The sequence below is a fragment of the Colletes gigas genome, unplaced genomic scaffold, assembly GCF_013123115.1.
Source record: "Colletes gigas isolate AHSC1104 unplaced genomic scaffold, ASM1312311v1 Colletes_gigas_Sc00043, whole genome shotgun sequence".
Lineage (NCBI taxonomy): Eukaryota > Metazoa > Arthropoda > Insecta > Hymenoptera > Colletidae > Colletes > Colletes gigas.
In genome coordinates this window covers 1,388,772-1,404,655 of record NW_025106672.1, presented here as the reverse complement: position 1 = coordinate 1,404,655, position 15,884 = coordinate 1,388,772, and the positions used below count along the sequence as shown (strand labels likewise).

Below are 15,884 nucleotides of genomic sequence, written 5' to 3'. Positions count from 1 at the left end.
AAGCCTTAAAACTGCATTGGAAGAGGAATGGAAAAAAATCCGTCTGATTTTACAACTAAATTAGTCAATTCTATGCCAAGAAGATTAAAAACAGTTTTAAAGGCAAAAGGAGGACCGACAAAATATTAATGTAACAAAAATTTACTAGATTTACTAGATGTACTAACTTCATATTTTAGTGTACGAACACTTTTGTGACATACATATTTCGCTTTTTTCTTATTGCATAAAATATTCTTAAAAAATAATACAGTTTTATATAGGTTAATTAATAATATTGTACATATTAATAAATAAACATAATATTATATGAAATTGTTTTTCTTATTTTCTTTAAAACAACCGTTTTAGTGGGTGTACGAAAACTTTCGTAACTGATTGTAGGTTTCTACTCGTTCGCACTTAAAATTCTAATTTGAACAAAATTAGCTTATAGTGACAGTAATTGGGTCTTTCACCCAGTTATAATATGTACATAAAATATTAAATAATAGGAGAAACATTGTTTAATTTATCCTATAATATCATTTATAATATTTCCAAAAGATATTTATGAAATTGAGCTTATTTTCGTCGAGGATTCTGTCTATCATAAATCCATATAGTTCATGACTTCCCCCTCTATCGGGAGAATTGAGCGACCGAGTGGGTAGGCGGCAGCCATATTATCAGTGAGGTGTCAGTATTGTCTGAACGTGACAGGATTTTAGGGTGTGGAACATACAATTTCCTGTCATTTTCTACTGCGGGTATAGTGCAAGTGCAAGTGCCACTGGCTTACTGTGAATGTGTGGCACATGTGTTATAGGACACATATTTTATAATCACAATACTGTAAGTTCCATACAACTAATTGTTGCTCAGTACCGAACGGGCATACAAGTATATTTCACGAATCTTAAAACAAATTGTTTTTTTCATAACCAAAATTGAGATTCTACTTGTTCAATATTATTCAATATTATTGTGTCGATGCATACGTTTCCTTTCTTTGCTATAGGAAACTAACCTCTTACTTACTAACCTACATAATAGTTTTTTTTTTTAAATCATAAAATCGTCACTTATCGCTCTTCGATAACTTATTCTGCGGCTACATTTTTCTTCACATCCTGGTTCTATGCTGGTTACATTTGCCTAGTAGGTAGTTCCGTAAATATATTTCCCACATAATTTCGTTCACCGAAGGTGACATTGTACCACGTCCCAACTTTTTTTTGTACGAAGGCGTAAACATGCAAATGAAGAAGAGTTTCTAAGCGTATATAAATAATAAATTATTGGACGGAACGAATTGATCAATCGACGTTATATCGATATAATCATTGACATGTAAACACTAAAAGTTTAATGTGAAATATCAGAGTTCTTGTAAGACGTTTAGCGTGTTACTTTCCTTGGATGTAAAATGAAGCGACAGACAGATATACATGCTTACATTTCTGTCAATCTTACGCATTTTTAGTTACGCTCAGCAATCACTTGTAACATGAACGTTTCTCATACTTACGATCGAACTTTCGGTAAATTAATTTCAAATTTTCTTTAAACTTATACAGACTAGTAAATAACGTTTACGAAAGGTTCACGACCGATGTACAATTTACCGTCGAAACAGCGTACATTCGCGTCAATGAGCAACCTTGAAATACATTTTTAAGTCCTTTGTTTTATTATGACATTCCTCTCATTCTTTTTTCTTACTCGGATATTTCTAACGCATTACATCTCGCGTATTTATATTTCCTCGAGTCTATTCCTCTTTGGAACATGCTGTATCGTGTAGACGGTGTTAACGTTATAAATCAAAGTAAAAATAAATTGTAAATTTATGCAGTAATCGGGGAATACGGCATACTATTCGCGTGGACATGGATTTTACGACGAGTATTTTGGACTTCGGACGCAGCAGTCGGAAATGGAAACTTTATTAATAGATGCTTTCTATCTCCGTGCTTCTTGAAAACTTGGACGGATACGTCACGCGAATCTTCTTTTTTTTCCCCCGTCGCTGACAAAAGTTAGGAGATACCAACGGTTCAACGGACGTGGTGGTCCTAGATAAAAGGAGAATGCTAGACGCGCTATACAGGCACTCCTTTCTGCCAGCGGATGTCGGTCACGCGGATTTACATTATAACCTGTCTCTTCTTCCAATATGGAGACATGTATGCAGTTCTCGAATGGATACGTGCCACTTTTTTCCCCCCCAATTACTTTTTTCCAATAAGGGTTATTGTCATGTCGATTTGTCAATATTTATTAACAAATTAATATCTTGTAATATGCTTTTCAAAATACTATTTTCGAAAGATGTTAAAGTACATTGTCAATGTACCAATTTTATTTCTATTTTAATGTCTTGTACAATTCGTCGTCCAATGTAAAATAAATCCTGAAGGCGATATTTCAAACGATATTTGTTCGAGTAGAATACGACTTGAATACGATTAAAAGAATATTGGGAACGTTTCCTTTGCTAAATAATTTCTCCATAAAGAATGTACACCTAGCATCGCAAGATATAATATCGCAAGATGTAGCGTAAATTTTTAATTAATACTGTTGTTTTTTATTATAGCGGATATTTTCACTGTTGAATACAGGAAAACAAAGCTGCCATAATGCCCAAGCCACCGGTACGTACATTTTTTTTTTTTTTTTTATAAATGAATTATATTTAAAATTAATTTTTTTTTACCTTTATATCGTTACAATTATTGTAGGCTTGCACTATATTTATAATATTAACAGATTATTCTTAAGTATTTCATGTATGGTTTGTAAAGTAGTAATTCTGTTGTTCGAATTATAAATTTTCAAATAAACGAACAATTAAAAATAATTTGTTTCAATTTAAGAAACGTTTTTTTTGAAATGGTATCATGGCTTAAAAATATTTATGTTAAATGTAACGTATGATAGTCTTTTTAGTTAGGTACATTTTTGTTCACCATTCAGTCCCCTAATGAGATACAATGACTATACATAACCTATTGCAGAGATTATAAGGAAGCTAGCAATTAAATCGATTTAATGATTTTCGGGATTATTAATCATGAACAGTTGATCTCACAATCTTTACATGTTTATACATATATTAAGTAACAAGATTAGTCGAAACTAAACGAAATATTTAAAAATAAATTTTTAAAGAGGAGGTATTCTCATATTGAGATAAATAAAACTATAAATGGCGATCAACTGGTCATATAAATAGCATTGAATAATAGTCATTGGCCGAACGGCCAATGACTGGTTTTTGAGGTTATGTTGACAATATGACAGTGATTGGCCTTTTATTTGATGATGGTTCTGTGCTGTTTAATATTTATTTAATATTCGAAAGATATACTTTATTACTGTTTACTATTTATATAGATTTCCTAATAATTATATCAAATAATAATACTGATGATTCAAAAAATTATAATTTTTTGAATAATAGCAAAGTAGCTAATGTAGTTCATGTGTCTGAAATTGATAATTTAAATATATCAATACTGAATAATACTTTCATATGTACTAGCAAAAGTAATACTTGTAATACTAAAAGTAATAATACTAGAGATAAGAGTGCGGATGCAGTGATAGTAACAGATAAGACTTTAATTAATAATAATATTATGTATTAAAATGCTAACGAGACTGAGAATGAAAGTATTGTAATTGATTCATCTGTTGGGCATCGCAGAGATTATCCAAAAATATTATCTGACTTCTTGAACTGTGCATGATCATTAAAATTGCAAAGGAAAAACGTTTCGCAAAGCAAATTTTATGCAATAAAATTCCTCTAATGGTTGATTGAAAAACAATTCTTTTAACAGAGAATAGAAACAAACAAAAGGGAATTTAAAAAATCTGAAAATTTAGAAAAAAGCTGCAGGAGAAAATGGGTAAAAAAAAAAATTTTTCCATTATTGCATTTATTAACGTAAATCTTTAACTTGTTGGTACAGATTTGTTAAATCGGAAATAATAATTCATTATTTATGTGACACTCTTCCTTAAAGGACCAATCAAAACGGACATGAACCGTTTTTGAAGAGAGTTCGTTTCTTTCGCGCAGTCGGTATCTCAGGCGAACGCTGATTGGCTGCGACAATACGACCGGCTTCCTCACGTGATCACTTTCGGATCCTCTTTCTTCCTCTCACGGGTTCTACCAACGAGTTGAACAGAGAGGGGATGATGGTTGCACTGTCCATGGCGCAGAAGTGGGGGGGCGGGGGGAGGGGGAAGACGCTACCGGCTGCACTTGCCCCTTGGCCCATTGTCCGACCTGAGACCGGCAAAAGCTGACAGCCAGTCGAAAATCTCGCTGCACGGGTGTTCGTTACTCTTTCCAAGCGTCGTGTTCTTAACTTTTCCGTGCTTTGTAGAGATCATTTGTGCCCGAGCATCGTAACAAGTGGACGTTTGTCGGTCCTACAACGGTTTATTTCTCATTCGTTTGAATTCGCGTCGCAAGTTCGCGTATCGTCGCAGCCATGGTCGTCGGTGCTAAAATGGTAAGCGTGCCGGTGGTACACGTTTTCTCGAAATATTTTCTCGGATCTGCAACTGATTATATGCTCACTCTTTATAATCGTAACGCTTAGTGACTTATACCTTCCGTTTGGGAAATAATTTTGTGAAATGCATAAAGGGTTAAAAGCGCCGTTTTTGCATCTACCGGTTGACATCGTTCGCCAAAGTTTAATCCACGTCACTTATCTCCGTTTCTTTTTTCCCCGTATGCGAAGATGAACGTCAGGGTGACGACGATGGACGCCGAACTGGAGTTCGCGATCCAAACGACGACCACCGGGAAACAACTCTTTGACCAAGTTGTGAAAACGATCGGACTACGCGAGGTGTGGTTTTTCGGGCTTCAGTACACCGACAACAAGGGCGATCTGACGTGGATTAAACTGTACAAGAAGGTAGGATGACTCGTTACTTATTATACCGATTATCTTGCGATTTACTTAATCGCTCGCGATGGCTCCCTTCTCTCATGTGATTGAATTTGGGCCATGTTGGATATCTGAGAGCTTTCGTGCTTGCTTTGATCCGAAATGTCCTGTGTACATATATCTTTCGTACATCAAGTATTATTGCTCGCTTGGTATAAATTAGAAAAAATGATACTGTTATTTGTAGTAATTTCAGCATTGATTGAATCAGTGGCCCCCCCCCCCATTTTATTGAAATTTGGGTTAGGTTCTGAAAGCTTTCGTAGTTGCTTCGATCCAGAATGTTCGTTGCGTATCTTTCATACGCAAAGGTATTATTCCTTGCTTAGTATAAATTAACAGAAACGATACTGTTATTCGTAGCAAGTGCACCATTGAAGATATCTTGTTTCTACGAGATAAAATTTTACAAGGCACGAATCAAGATATATGTACAATGTATGTAATTGATTATTTAACACGTTACGTGTTTGCATAGTTAAACACTTATGCGTTTGGAAGTTAATTATTGTAAGAGTAGGCTTTAATGCTTACGAGAAATGTAAATAAAGTATACCTACGACTAGTCACAAGATTGTTCGCATCAACAATACAACAAAGGACTTGCCCATATTTTTTTGTTTGGAAACATAATCTGCAATTCGATATAACAAAATCATAAAAACGGATTTGTCACGGATAAACGAGTTATAACAATTCTTCTGGATTATTGTTTAGCAGGATACTTCGTTTTATAACTTTGGCAACTCTTTCTTGCATCTATTCCAGTATTGTTTTTAAATAATTACTGTCTATTTTTTGACGTTCTACTTGCAATCTATTCTATGACTCAATTTTGTTCGCAGTGGAACGTTTGTGTATTTCAACTCGTTTACTACCATCCTTTGGTTGAAATCTATATTTGTAGTAATTTTACTTAATGAGGCGCATGCTTTCAATCGTGTACAAATTATAGTAAATAGTTCGCCCGAATATTTTCAATATAAGCCTTCATTTTTTTTATACAATTTTGTTATATTGAGCTGTACATTTCCCAACTGTGTAAAACTGTGTTGGAGAGTACTTTGTTGTCTTATTATTCCATTCATCTTCGTCACGAATAATTTTGTGGCATGTAGTAACGACAGCGAATTAAGAGAAAAAAAATGGTCGTGTTCGATTTGATTTTAATGCAACGGATACGTCGAGTACGTTTACGTCAACTCTGTGAAATAATGATCTACGGAGATATTGTAACACGGCGGATGCTGATGTCATCGACTTTTGTAGTTTCGGCCCGTACGTTTGGTTGGCTGAATTTCGCACTGGATTCTAATCTTTTAACTTTTCACATTCACGTAAATTCTGTCTTAAATTTTAACTTTCGTTTCGATGACTCTTTCGAGAATAAAATTTTCGAAGAGAAAGTTCGCATAGTATTTTTCTCGTAAAAATTAATTACGGAAAAAATGACGCTGGTTTTACTCGGCTTCCATTTCAACCCACGCATTATTGTAAATTAAAGTTTCGAGTATAAATATCAAGCGAATTATTATCTTTTTTATCGCATTTTAAACGCGTTATCTTACCAAAATGTATTTTTGTATTGTGCGATACTGAATTCAAAGTACAGTTACGGCCCAAGTATAGATAACCCTGCTTTCACCGTGCGGTTGATGTAGTCGCGCCTTCACCTTGACACAGTCGCGTTTGGACTTTTATTGTCTAGTTGTTTTTCTCTTCTTCTGTTTTCACATTTCTGCGATCCGACTAAACACGATCAATTTTAAAATACCGCGGTGCTTCTGCTTGATTATTTTTAGAAAAATCGAAAATGAATAAGGAATATAAGTGACGAATAGAATAATGTTCGTTGCAGAAAGTAGGGTTAGGCCCGAGTTACTATTTAATTATTTGTCAAAAATATATTTTCGTGTTATTCGTCACGTTATTCAATGTCTTTAATGTGAGAAAAGAATTAGTAGAATCTTGAAGTAGTGGGAGTATAACTTGTAAGATTTATTTTAAGTTACCCTAATTGGTATTGGAAAAACCGTTTCGAATACATCATCGAACCGGTGTTCCCCCTGCGTTTCGTTAGACGCAACTTGAAATCTTTTCTGCGAGAAGAGTATTTTCCTGTACAGTACGCAGAGACTAGATGATATGATTATACATGACCACATCATCCGTGTTCTTTTTTTTCCTTAATGATATTTTTATCTTAAACTGTTGCACGTGTTAAGGATAAATATTCAAGGTAAGAATGGAACATTAAAATTGATAGACGTACCAGTTTGCGTAAAGTCCATTATATAACTCTTACGATGTAATGACACGTATTGTGCTAATTATTTAAATTTCGATCGAACTCTCGGATCATTGTACCGATTTTAACTAGGAATCAAAGTTAATATCAATTCAAATACGTGATTTTGGCGACTTAAAAAAAAAAAAGAAAAGAATTTGTAAACGTTTATTATATGTCGGGGACTGGTAATTATGATATAATTTTTTGGAGAAAAAAAAATCGTTCGTTCCATTATTTATTTGTGCAGTTTCTTAACAGAACTAGAGATTAGATAACGTAATTATGTTATTTACGATCAAAGATAGCGACGAATATTTTGCTAATAGTACATATATACACGACATAAACAATAAATAAAATAAATGTAAAACATGTCATCCTTTGACTCTTTCGGTCCTGGACGGTTTAAAAGTTCCGTTAGACAATAGTTAATAATATTTAGATAAAAGTTTCTCCGAAACTGATAAATATATCAGTCTAAAATTAAAAATATTTTTTTACGTATCGTAACGTATCTTGTTTTGTAGATAATTTCAATAGAAAGATTCACAGTTTACTTTTAACCTCGAAATCGAAGAAGCTAATCTTTTTCCTATTTATTAATATTTCAACCGGCTACTGCTTGTGGAGCGCGTGGGTCATGTTCCATTTTGTTTAATTTGAAATTGTGTTTTCTGGAACTGAAAAAAAAAAAGAATTGTTGTATCGGACTAAACGTTTTATTTCTTAACGATGAAAATGATTACACGCAGCCGGAAAACGCAATAACGAGGGTGGTGAAGAAAGAGGTGAAAAAGAAAGTTCGAAAGCTGAGAGGTTATTCGGACTCTGATACTGACGGCGACGAGTTTGAGGATGACCTGGTAAGTGATGGGAGGAAAGGGACTTCATTTTCTCAGCTTGGAGTCCCAAAATGTTAAATGGGACTATATCGACCTGGAATTATAAATCTGGTTTTGTTGGAATCATTTACTATCGCGAACAATCGTTACTTTATCTGGATCGACAACTCGTGTTAGTACCGAAAAACGTACAACTTATTCTTGCGATGAATCATTCACTGACGTCAGCTATGCCAAGAGTATCGCGTAGACAGAGTTTGATAGCCTCGACTCGCATTATCTACTGTTGCAGATTTTTATATAGTTATACTGTTTCGTCGATCAGACATTTTACAATAATTGTATTCTTTTATTTTATTAGAAAGAGCAGGCTTGCAAAAAATGAAACAATTTTGAAAATAAAAGATAAATACAAAAATGAAACAATTTTGAAAATAATAGATAAATACAAAAGTGAAACAATTTTGAAAATAAAAAATAAAAACAAACAAGATTTTACCAACAAATGTTAATAGAATTTACTAGATTATTAAATTCACTAAAAAATTTTGTTTCCCAATTTGAGTCGAATGAAAAATTTTGTATTGAATGTATTTAATTAATCTATTGTTGGTTAATTCGGGTCATAATTATAATTTTGGAAATAAAAGATAAATACAAAAGTGAAACAATTTTGAAAATAAAAGATAAATACAAAAATGAAACAATTTTGAAAATAATAGATAAATACAAAAGTGAAACAATTTTGAAAATAAAAAATAAAAACAAACAAGATTTTACCAACAAATGTTAATAGAATTTACTAGATTATTAAATTCACTAAAAAATTTTGTTTCCCAATTTGAGTCGAATGAAAAATTTTGTATTGAATGTATTTAATTAATCTATTGTTGGTTAATTCGGGTCATAATTATAATTTTGGAAATAAAAGATAAATACAAAAGTGAAACAATTTTGAAAATAAAACATAAAAACAAACAAGATTTTACCAACAAATGTTAATAGAATTTACTAGATTATTAAATTCACTAAAAAATTTTGTTTCCCAATTTGAGTCGAATGAAAAATTTTGTATTGAATGTATTTAATTAATCTATTGTTGGTTAATTCGGGTCATAATTATAATTTTGGAAATAAAAGATAAATACAAAAGTGAAACAATTTTGAAAATAAAAGAAAAATACAAAAGTGAAACAATTTTGAAAATAAAACATAAAAACAAACAAGATTTTACCAACAAATGTTAATAGAATTTACTAGATTATTAAATTCACTAAAAAATTTTGTTTCCCAATTTGAGTCGAATGAAAAATTTTGTATTGAATGTATTTAATTAATCTATTGTTGGTTAATTCGGGTCATAATTATAATTTTGGAAATAAAAGATAAATACAAAAGTGAAACAATTTTGAAAATAAAACATAAAAACAAACAAGATTTTACCAACAAATGTTAATAGAATTTACTAGATTATTAAATTCACTAAAAAATTTTGAATTAAATTGTATTTAATTAATCTGTTGTTGGATAATTCGGTACATAAAAGAGAAATATTTTAAGGTTAAAGGAACAAAAAGCTTGTAGTAAAATCTTTTAAGATGTCGTAACAAGCCTTTTATGATTGTTTAATATTTTCAACGGGCAGCTTATTGTTATCTTTGAAAATCGAAAGTATTTCCACGAATTTCTAAACCCGAAAGAAATTTGTCGATTTCACATAGTCATTGTTCGATGAATCTTTTTTTATTCTCAGATCGAGTTTCGGAGCATACGTTGAGACTTTTTTTTCTCGTTGTCTGCTTACATTATACTCGGCTCGGTTTGATCACGATCCACAAAGCAATTGTCAGAGAGCAAACAATCGTCCAGAAATTATGCTTCCTCAAAGAGGTGTTGGTAATCTCGTGCCGGAGTTATCTTTGTTCCTCCACCGATGACGTTGCCCTTTAAGTGTTTCGTAAAGTAAACAGCGACGCTGAAACGAGGAGATGTCGACAACTGTTCTTTAGAAGCAGCCTGCTTTATCGTGTTACGACCGCGATAAAAGGGAGAAACGTAATGGAGGCTCTCTGTATGTGTTAGATTATCTAATAAATTCTTGCTGAATTTTTTTTTTGCCAGAACTTAAAACAATATTGCTGAACTCGATGAGAAACCGTCATCCCTTTCTCGTTCGACAATTCCCTGTGATTATTTATTTATCTATTTATGAGATTAAATCTTGGATACGGAGAGTAAAAGTCGTTAGAGAACGGATTTATTAATAGGATGAAATTTACTTGATTTAATTTTATAATTATTAATAATAGGTATTAAATATAAAATTTAAATACATATAAATAATATTAAAACTCCTAATTTATTTGGAATATCATTCTGGTTTGATATGTTCTTGTTTGTAATTATTGGATTTGCTATAATAAAATTATCTGGATCACTTAAATAATATGGAATTTGTATATCAATATATAAAATTTTTAAAAATCCTAATATATCTTTAATAACAAGATAAGGATGAAAAGGAATTTTAAAAATATTACTATCTATATCTATTCGATTATTTGATCCATTTAAATGTAAATAAAATAAAAGTAAAATTACTATAAATAAAATAATTAATGGATGAATAAAATCGATTTAATGTAACATTATGAGTAATTATAATTTGAAAAATATAGAATACTTTTAAATAAAATTAGGAGAAGAATGGAATGATATCCCATCTTCTTTTGTTAACAAAGTAATTTATTCTATGCCACGTTTAAAAGCCCCTTTTGATACAAACGGTTGCATTTAAAAGTTAATTAGTAATCATGAATCTGTTGACAGTTGTGATAATGTACGATTCCCTCCGATTATTTATTTATTTATTTATGAGATTAATCCTTAGATAGGGAGAGTAAAAGTCGTTAGGGAACGGACCAAAGAGAGACAATGCAAATATAGTAAGATACAAGAAATGTAAAAAATTGAAAATGTTGCAGGTTTATTACTCGTAGGAAGATAATGACTCCCAAGTATGTGTCATGTATAGTTCAACTGTAGTTATGTTACTACGTTAGAAATCAAGTATGAGTAATTATAATTTGAAAAATATAGAATAAATATATACAGGATGTTTGGCCACCCCTGGGAAAAATTTTAATGAGAGATTCTAGGAGTCAATATGAGACGAAAATTAAGAATATTAATTTCATGATTGAGGCTTCGTTAAAAAGTTATTAAAAAAGTTAATTAAAAAATTTCAAATCGTTCTGGAAAAATTATTTTCGGTTGCGGGGGTCAATTGCAATCATTTTTAGTCAATACACATACCCCCGAAATACTGCACACTTTCGTGAAAAAAATTCCTTACCAAAAACATAATATGTGCCCCGAAATTTCATACGGATTTTTAAAATTTCATAACTTCTGAACGGATTGGAGGATTTTAAAGTTTCCAAATACAAATAACGCGTATTTTGGTGCAGAATATGTAGAAATTCCAAAAATATATGAAAAGTTGTTCCTTAACCCCGTCAAGTGAGAAAACCCCCATAAAAATGGTTCAATTTTCAAACGGCCGTAACTCCTACAATAGTGAACATATCTCAATAAAACTTTTTTCTGAAGCAGAGCCCATGGGCACCTACAAAAAAGTATTAGATAATTTTTCTGAAGGGCGTCAAACAAAATTATTAAAAATGAAAACGAATTTTTACGAAAAATCGACAGGAGTAGTCCCTCTTTTCGGCGAAATTGAAAAATTTCAAATCATTCTGGTAAAATTATTGTCGGTTGCGGGGGTCAATTACAATCATTTTTGGTCAATACACATACCCTCAAAATCCTTCCCATTTTCCAGAAAAAAATTCGAGTAGGTGCCTAAATTTTTCGACGAAAAAAAAAATTTCAAATCGTTCTAAAAAAATTATTTTCGGTTGCGGGGGTCATCTAAAATCATTTTTGGTCAATACACATACCTTCAAAATCCTTCCCATTTTCCAGAAAAAAATTCGAGTAGGTGCCTAAATTTTTCGACGAAAAAAAAAGTTTCAAATCGATCTAAAAAAATTATTTTCGGTTGCGGGGGTCGATTGCAATCATTTTTGGTCAATACACATACCCTCAAAATCCTTCCCATTTTCCAGAAAAAAATTCGAGTCGGTGCCTAAATTTTTCGACGAAAAAAAAAAATTTCAAATCGTTCTAAAAAAATTATTTTCGGTTGCGGGGGTCAATTGCAATCATTTTTGGTCAATACACATACCTTCAAAATCCTTCCCATTTTCCAGAAAAAAATTCGAGTAGGTGCCTAAATTTTTCGACGAAAAAAAAAGTTTCAAATCGATCTAAAAAAATTATTTTCGGTTGCGGGGGTCGATTGCAATCATTTTTGGTCAATACACATACCCCCGAAATCCTACCCATTTTCGAGACAAAAATTCAGTATGGTCGAAACTTTAAACGTTAATAACTTTTTAATGAAGCTTCCATTAACAAATTGGTATTCTTCATTTTCGTCCTATTTTGGCCTCTAGAATCTCCCATCACAATTTTTCCCAGGGGTAACCGAACACACCCTGTATATTCATAATAGAATATTTTCTTTTGTTGTTAACAAAGTAATTTATTCTATGCCACGTTTAAAAGCCCATTTTGATGCAAACGGTTGCATTTAAAAGTTCATTAGTAATCATGAATTTGTAAACAGTTGTGATAATGTACGCGTGTACTAAATTTCCGTGACACTAAAATAATCATATTATTGTACTGTTTGTTAAATAAATAGAAATAGTTCATTTCATGATAAACTTTTTTCATAAATGTTTCTATGTCTGAATAAAATACATATTACTTTTTGACTCTTAAATATGCGTGTTATTTTTCTCGTTTGTTAATTGTATAATTTCAGGCTAAGTTACGTATTGTCCTCGTGAATCCGAGAAAAACTAATGGTTAGAACTTATGGTATGATCTAATATTAACCTGGAGGCGTATCGCTTTGCTAATAGCTTAAATCGTATGTATATCGTCAACCACAACGAAAATAACGTGTGGTGATTAATTAATAGTCGTTTAAAGAAATGAGAATAGCGTCCATTTGTTTCTTATCTTTTTTTGCTATTGCATTTGCATTTGCATACAAATGTCCAATTCGATCGACAACGATGACACGTATAATCCTATTAAATCTTGTTATCAACGATTTCTGGTTTGGAAGTATTAAAAATTGATTTACTAAATCCTCCAAGATATCTAATCTCGTGGATTAATTTATATTGAAAGTAATACGAAAGTGAAATTGTTTACAGTTTGTAATTTTTCGTTTAAACGTTCGAGAAAGTTGCGTATCGATGGAAAATAATTCCAGGCGAATTGGATTCCACAGCCAAGAATAACTGACGCCCCGTAATAGGCCATGAATCGAAAAGTTTAACCTACACAGGTGCGTTCTCTTACCTGTGGACTGTGGATTATTACGCAACGCGTTGCAGGCTCCAGCAATTAGCAGGCGTTATTCCGTGCGCCATTAAAGCCAGCTCTTGGACGTCCCTTCTACGCTTTTTTTTTCATTCTCTTCGTAGCACTTGAAGTTATTTATGTTATCGGCGTGCGTTGCAAGGACGTTCCGCTGATAGCTTGGAGGTTCTAGACGTTGGTGTCGGGTGTCACGTACAGGGTGAACCGCATTAATTGATCGTCAGATCAAATCCATGAAATTTTCATCTTTTTCTATTATAATTATAGACCTCCTTTTTTCTTTTGTAATTTTCTATCGTCGCAGGAAAAATAAAAAATCGTGGAATAAATCTTTTCCTCCCGGTGAATTTTCTATTAATTTTATTTCAGTGAATAGTAATTTTTTACTGAAAATGTAAATTTAACGGAGGTCATTAGATTATTTTAAATAATATTTTACATGAAAGAAAGCGAAAAACCTGTAATGAAATAAAGTAAAAAAATTCAAGATTAATGGCAGTTTGGAGGTTCCAGACGTTGGTGTCGGGTTCCACGTACAGGGTGAAACCACATTAATTGATCGAGCACTGCTTTTTTTTTTTATTGTAATTTTCTATCGTCGAAGGAAAAATAAGAAATGGTGGAATAAATTTTTTTCCCGAGAATTTTTTTTATTGTAATTTTCTATCGCTGAAGGAAGAATAAAAAATCCTGGAATAAATTTTTTTCCTGAGAATTTTTTTTATTGTACTTTTCTATCGGTGAAGGAAAAATCAATAATCGTGGAATAAATTTTTTCCCCCGTCGATTTACGATTAATTTTATTTCAATATCGTGAATAGTAATTTTTTACTGAAAATGTCAATTTAACATTCGTAAGATTATTTTAAATAATATTTAACACGGAAGAAACGAAGAATCTGTAACGAAACAAAGTAAAAAAATTCAAGCTTGGTGGTAGCTTGGAGGTGTAATTTTAGGTCCAAGATGGCTAATAAAATTATGAACACCAATTAAAATACAAACACTTTCACTATGTCTTTATTATCTTACTTATGGAACTATATATTTCTTTCCACGCATGCACGCTTTCCGATTCTTTAATGGTCTTCTTGTTTCGCCTTTTATTTTTCCCGCTCGTCATTTTTTCTCTCTTCGGATGTTGTCGTCCGTCTTCGGCTATTGTCGTCCGTCTTCGGACGTCCACGCCACGCTCGGTCCACACACCACACATGCATACATTATTTCTTATAGAGGTTCTAGACGTTGGCGTCGGGTTCCACGTACAGGGTGAACCGCATTAATTGATCGTCAGATCAAATCCATTAAATTTTCTACACTTTTTTCTATTATAATTATAGACCTATGCTGAGCGCGGCTGTTTTCTTTTATAATTTTTCATCGTTGAAGGAATAATAAAACATCGCGGAATAAATTTTTCCCCCTGTAAATTTTCGATTAATTTTATTTCAGTGAATAGTAATTTTTTACTGAAAATGTCACTTTAACACAGGTCATTAGATTATTTTTAACGAAATAAAGTAAACAAATTCAAGGTTGATGGTATTTATTTACAATGCAGAATAAATATAACGACTGCCATTAAAATTCAAGTTAAATTATTGCTGGTACATACATTTTTCCCTCAGATTGAATAAGTGTGTACAACATACAGAAAACAAATTCAACAATCTGCATGCTTAATCTGTAACGTGAGAATATGCACATGTTTTGTACAACAACTTTCTTTGTATCATTTAATGGCTCGTGGATATCACTATTCGTGTCAAAACATACGTTACTCTGTATATAATCACTTTTTTTTACGAATGAAATCTCTGTAAGACATTTTTCCCTTTATCTTTATTTACCTTGATAGGAAAATAAAAATGTATACAGTAGTGCCCACATAAATGACCGAATTTTTGCCCACTTAAGTGACTGTGGTATCCCCACTAATTCTTAGAAGCCAAGTGGCTTCGAATATCAAGCGGTGTCGAGCATTTTTTCCTTTATCTTTATTTATTTACCTTAATAGGACAACAAAAATGTATACAGTGGTGCCCACATAAGTGACCGTGGTTATCCCCACTAATTCTTAGAAGCCAAGTGGCTTCGAATATCAAGCGTGTCGAGCATTTTTTCCTTTATCTTTATTTACCTTAATAGGACAACAAAAATGTATACAGTGGTGCCCATATAAGTAACCGCATTTTTGCCCACTCAAGTGACCGCGGTTATTCCCACCAATTCTTAGATACCAAGCGGTGTCGAGCATAATTTGACACTGGTCGTTATCGATTCATTTGTATACAGAGTGTTCGGCCAAACCTGGGAAAAATTTTACTG

The 15,884-nt window shown here is 32.3% G+C and overlaps 1 protein-coding gene across 4 annotated transcripts in view; it reads left to right on the top strand.

Moving 5' to 3' along the window:
• Positions 1–655: 655 nt before the first annotated feature.
• LOC122403069 (moesin/ezrin/radixin homolog 1) overlaps positions 656–15,884 on the top strand; it is a 37,524-nt gene continuing 22,295 nt past the window's right edge. For 3 of the 4 annotated variants that reach the window (XM_043406362.1, XM_043406363.1, XM_043406360.1), the window contains exons 1-2: positions 4,277–4,514; positions 4,749–4,928. In XM_043406362.1, the coding sequence (XP_043262297.1) occupies positions 4,494–4,514; positions 4,749–4,928 (201 nt within the window). In that variant the 5' untranslated portion in view covers positions 4,277–4,493. Of the gene's footprint in view, positions 835–2,581; positions 2,640–4,276; positions 4,515–4,748; positions 4,929–15,884 lie in introns of those variants that run through there. The other variant, XM_043406361.1, reaches the window with a different exon arrangement.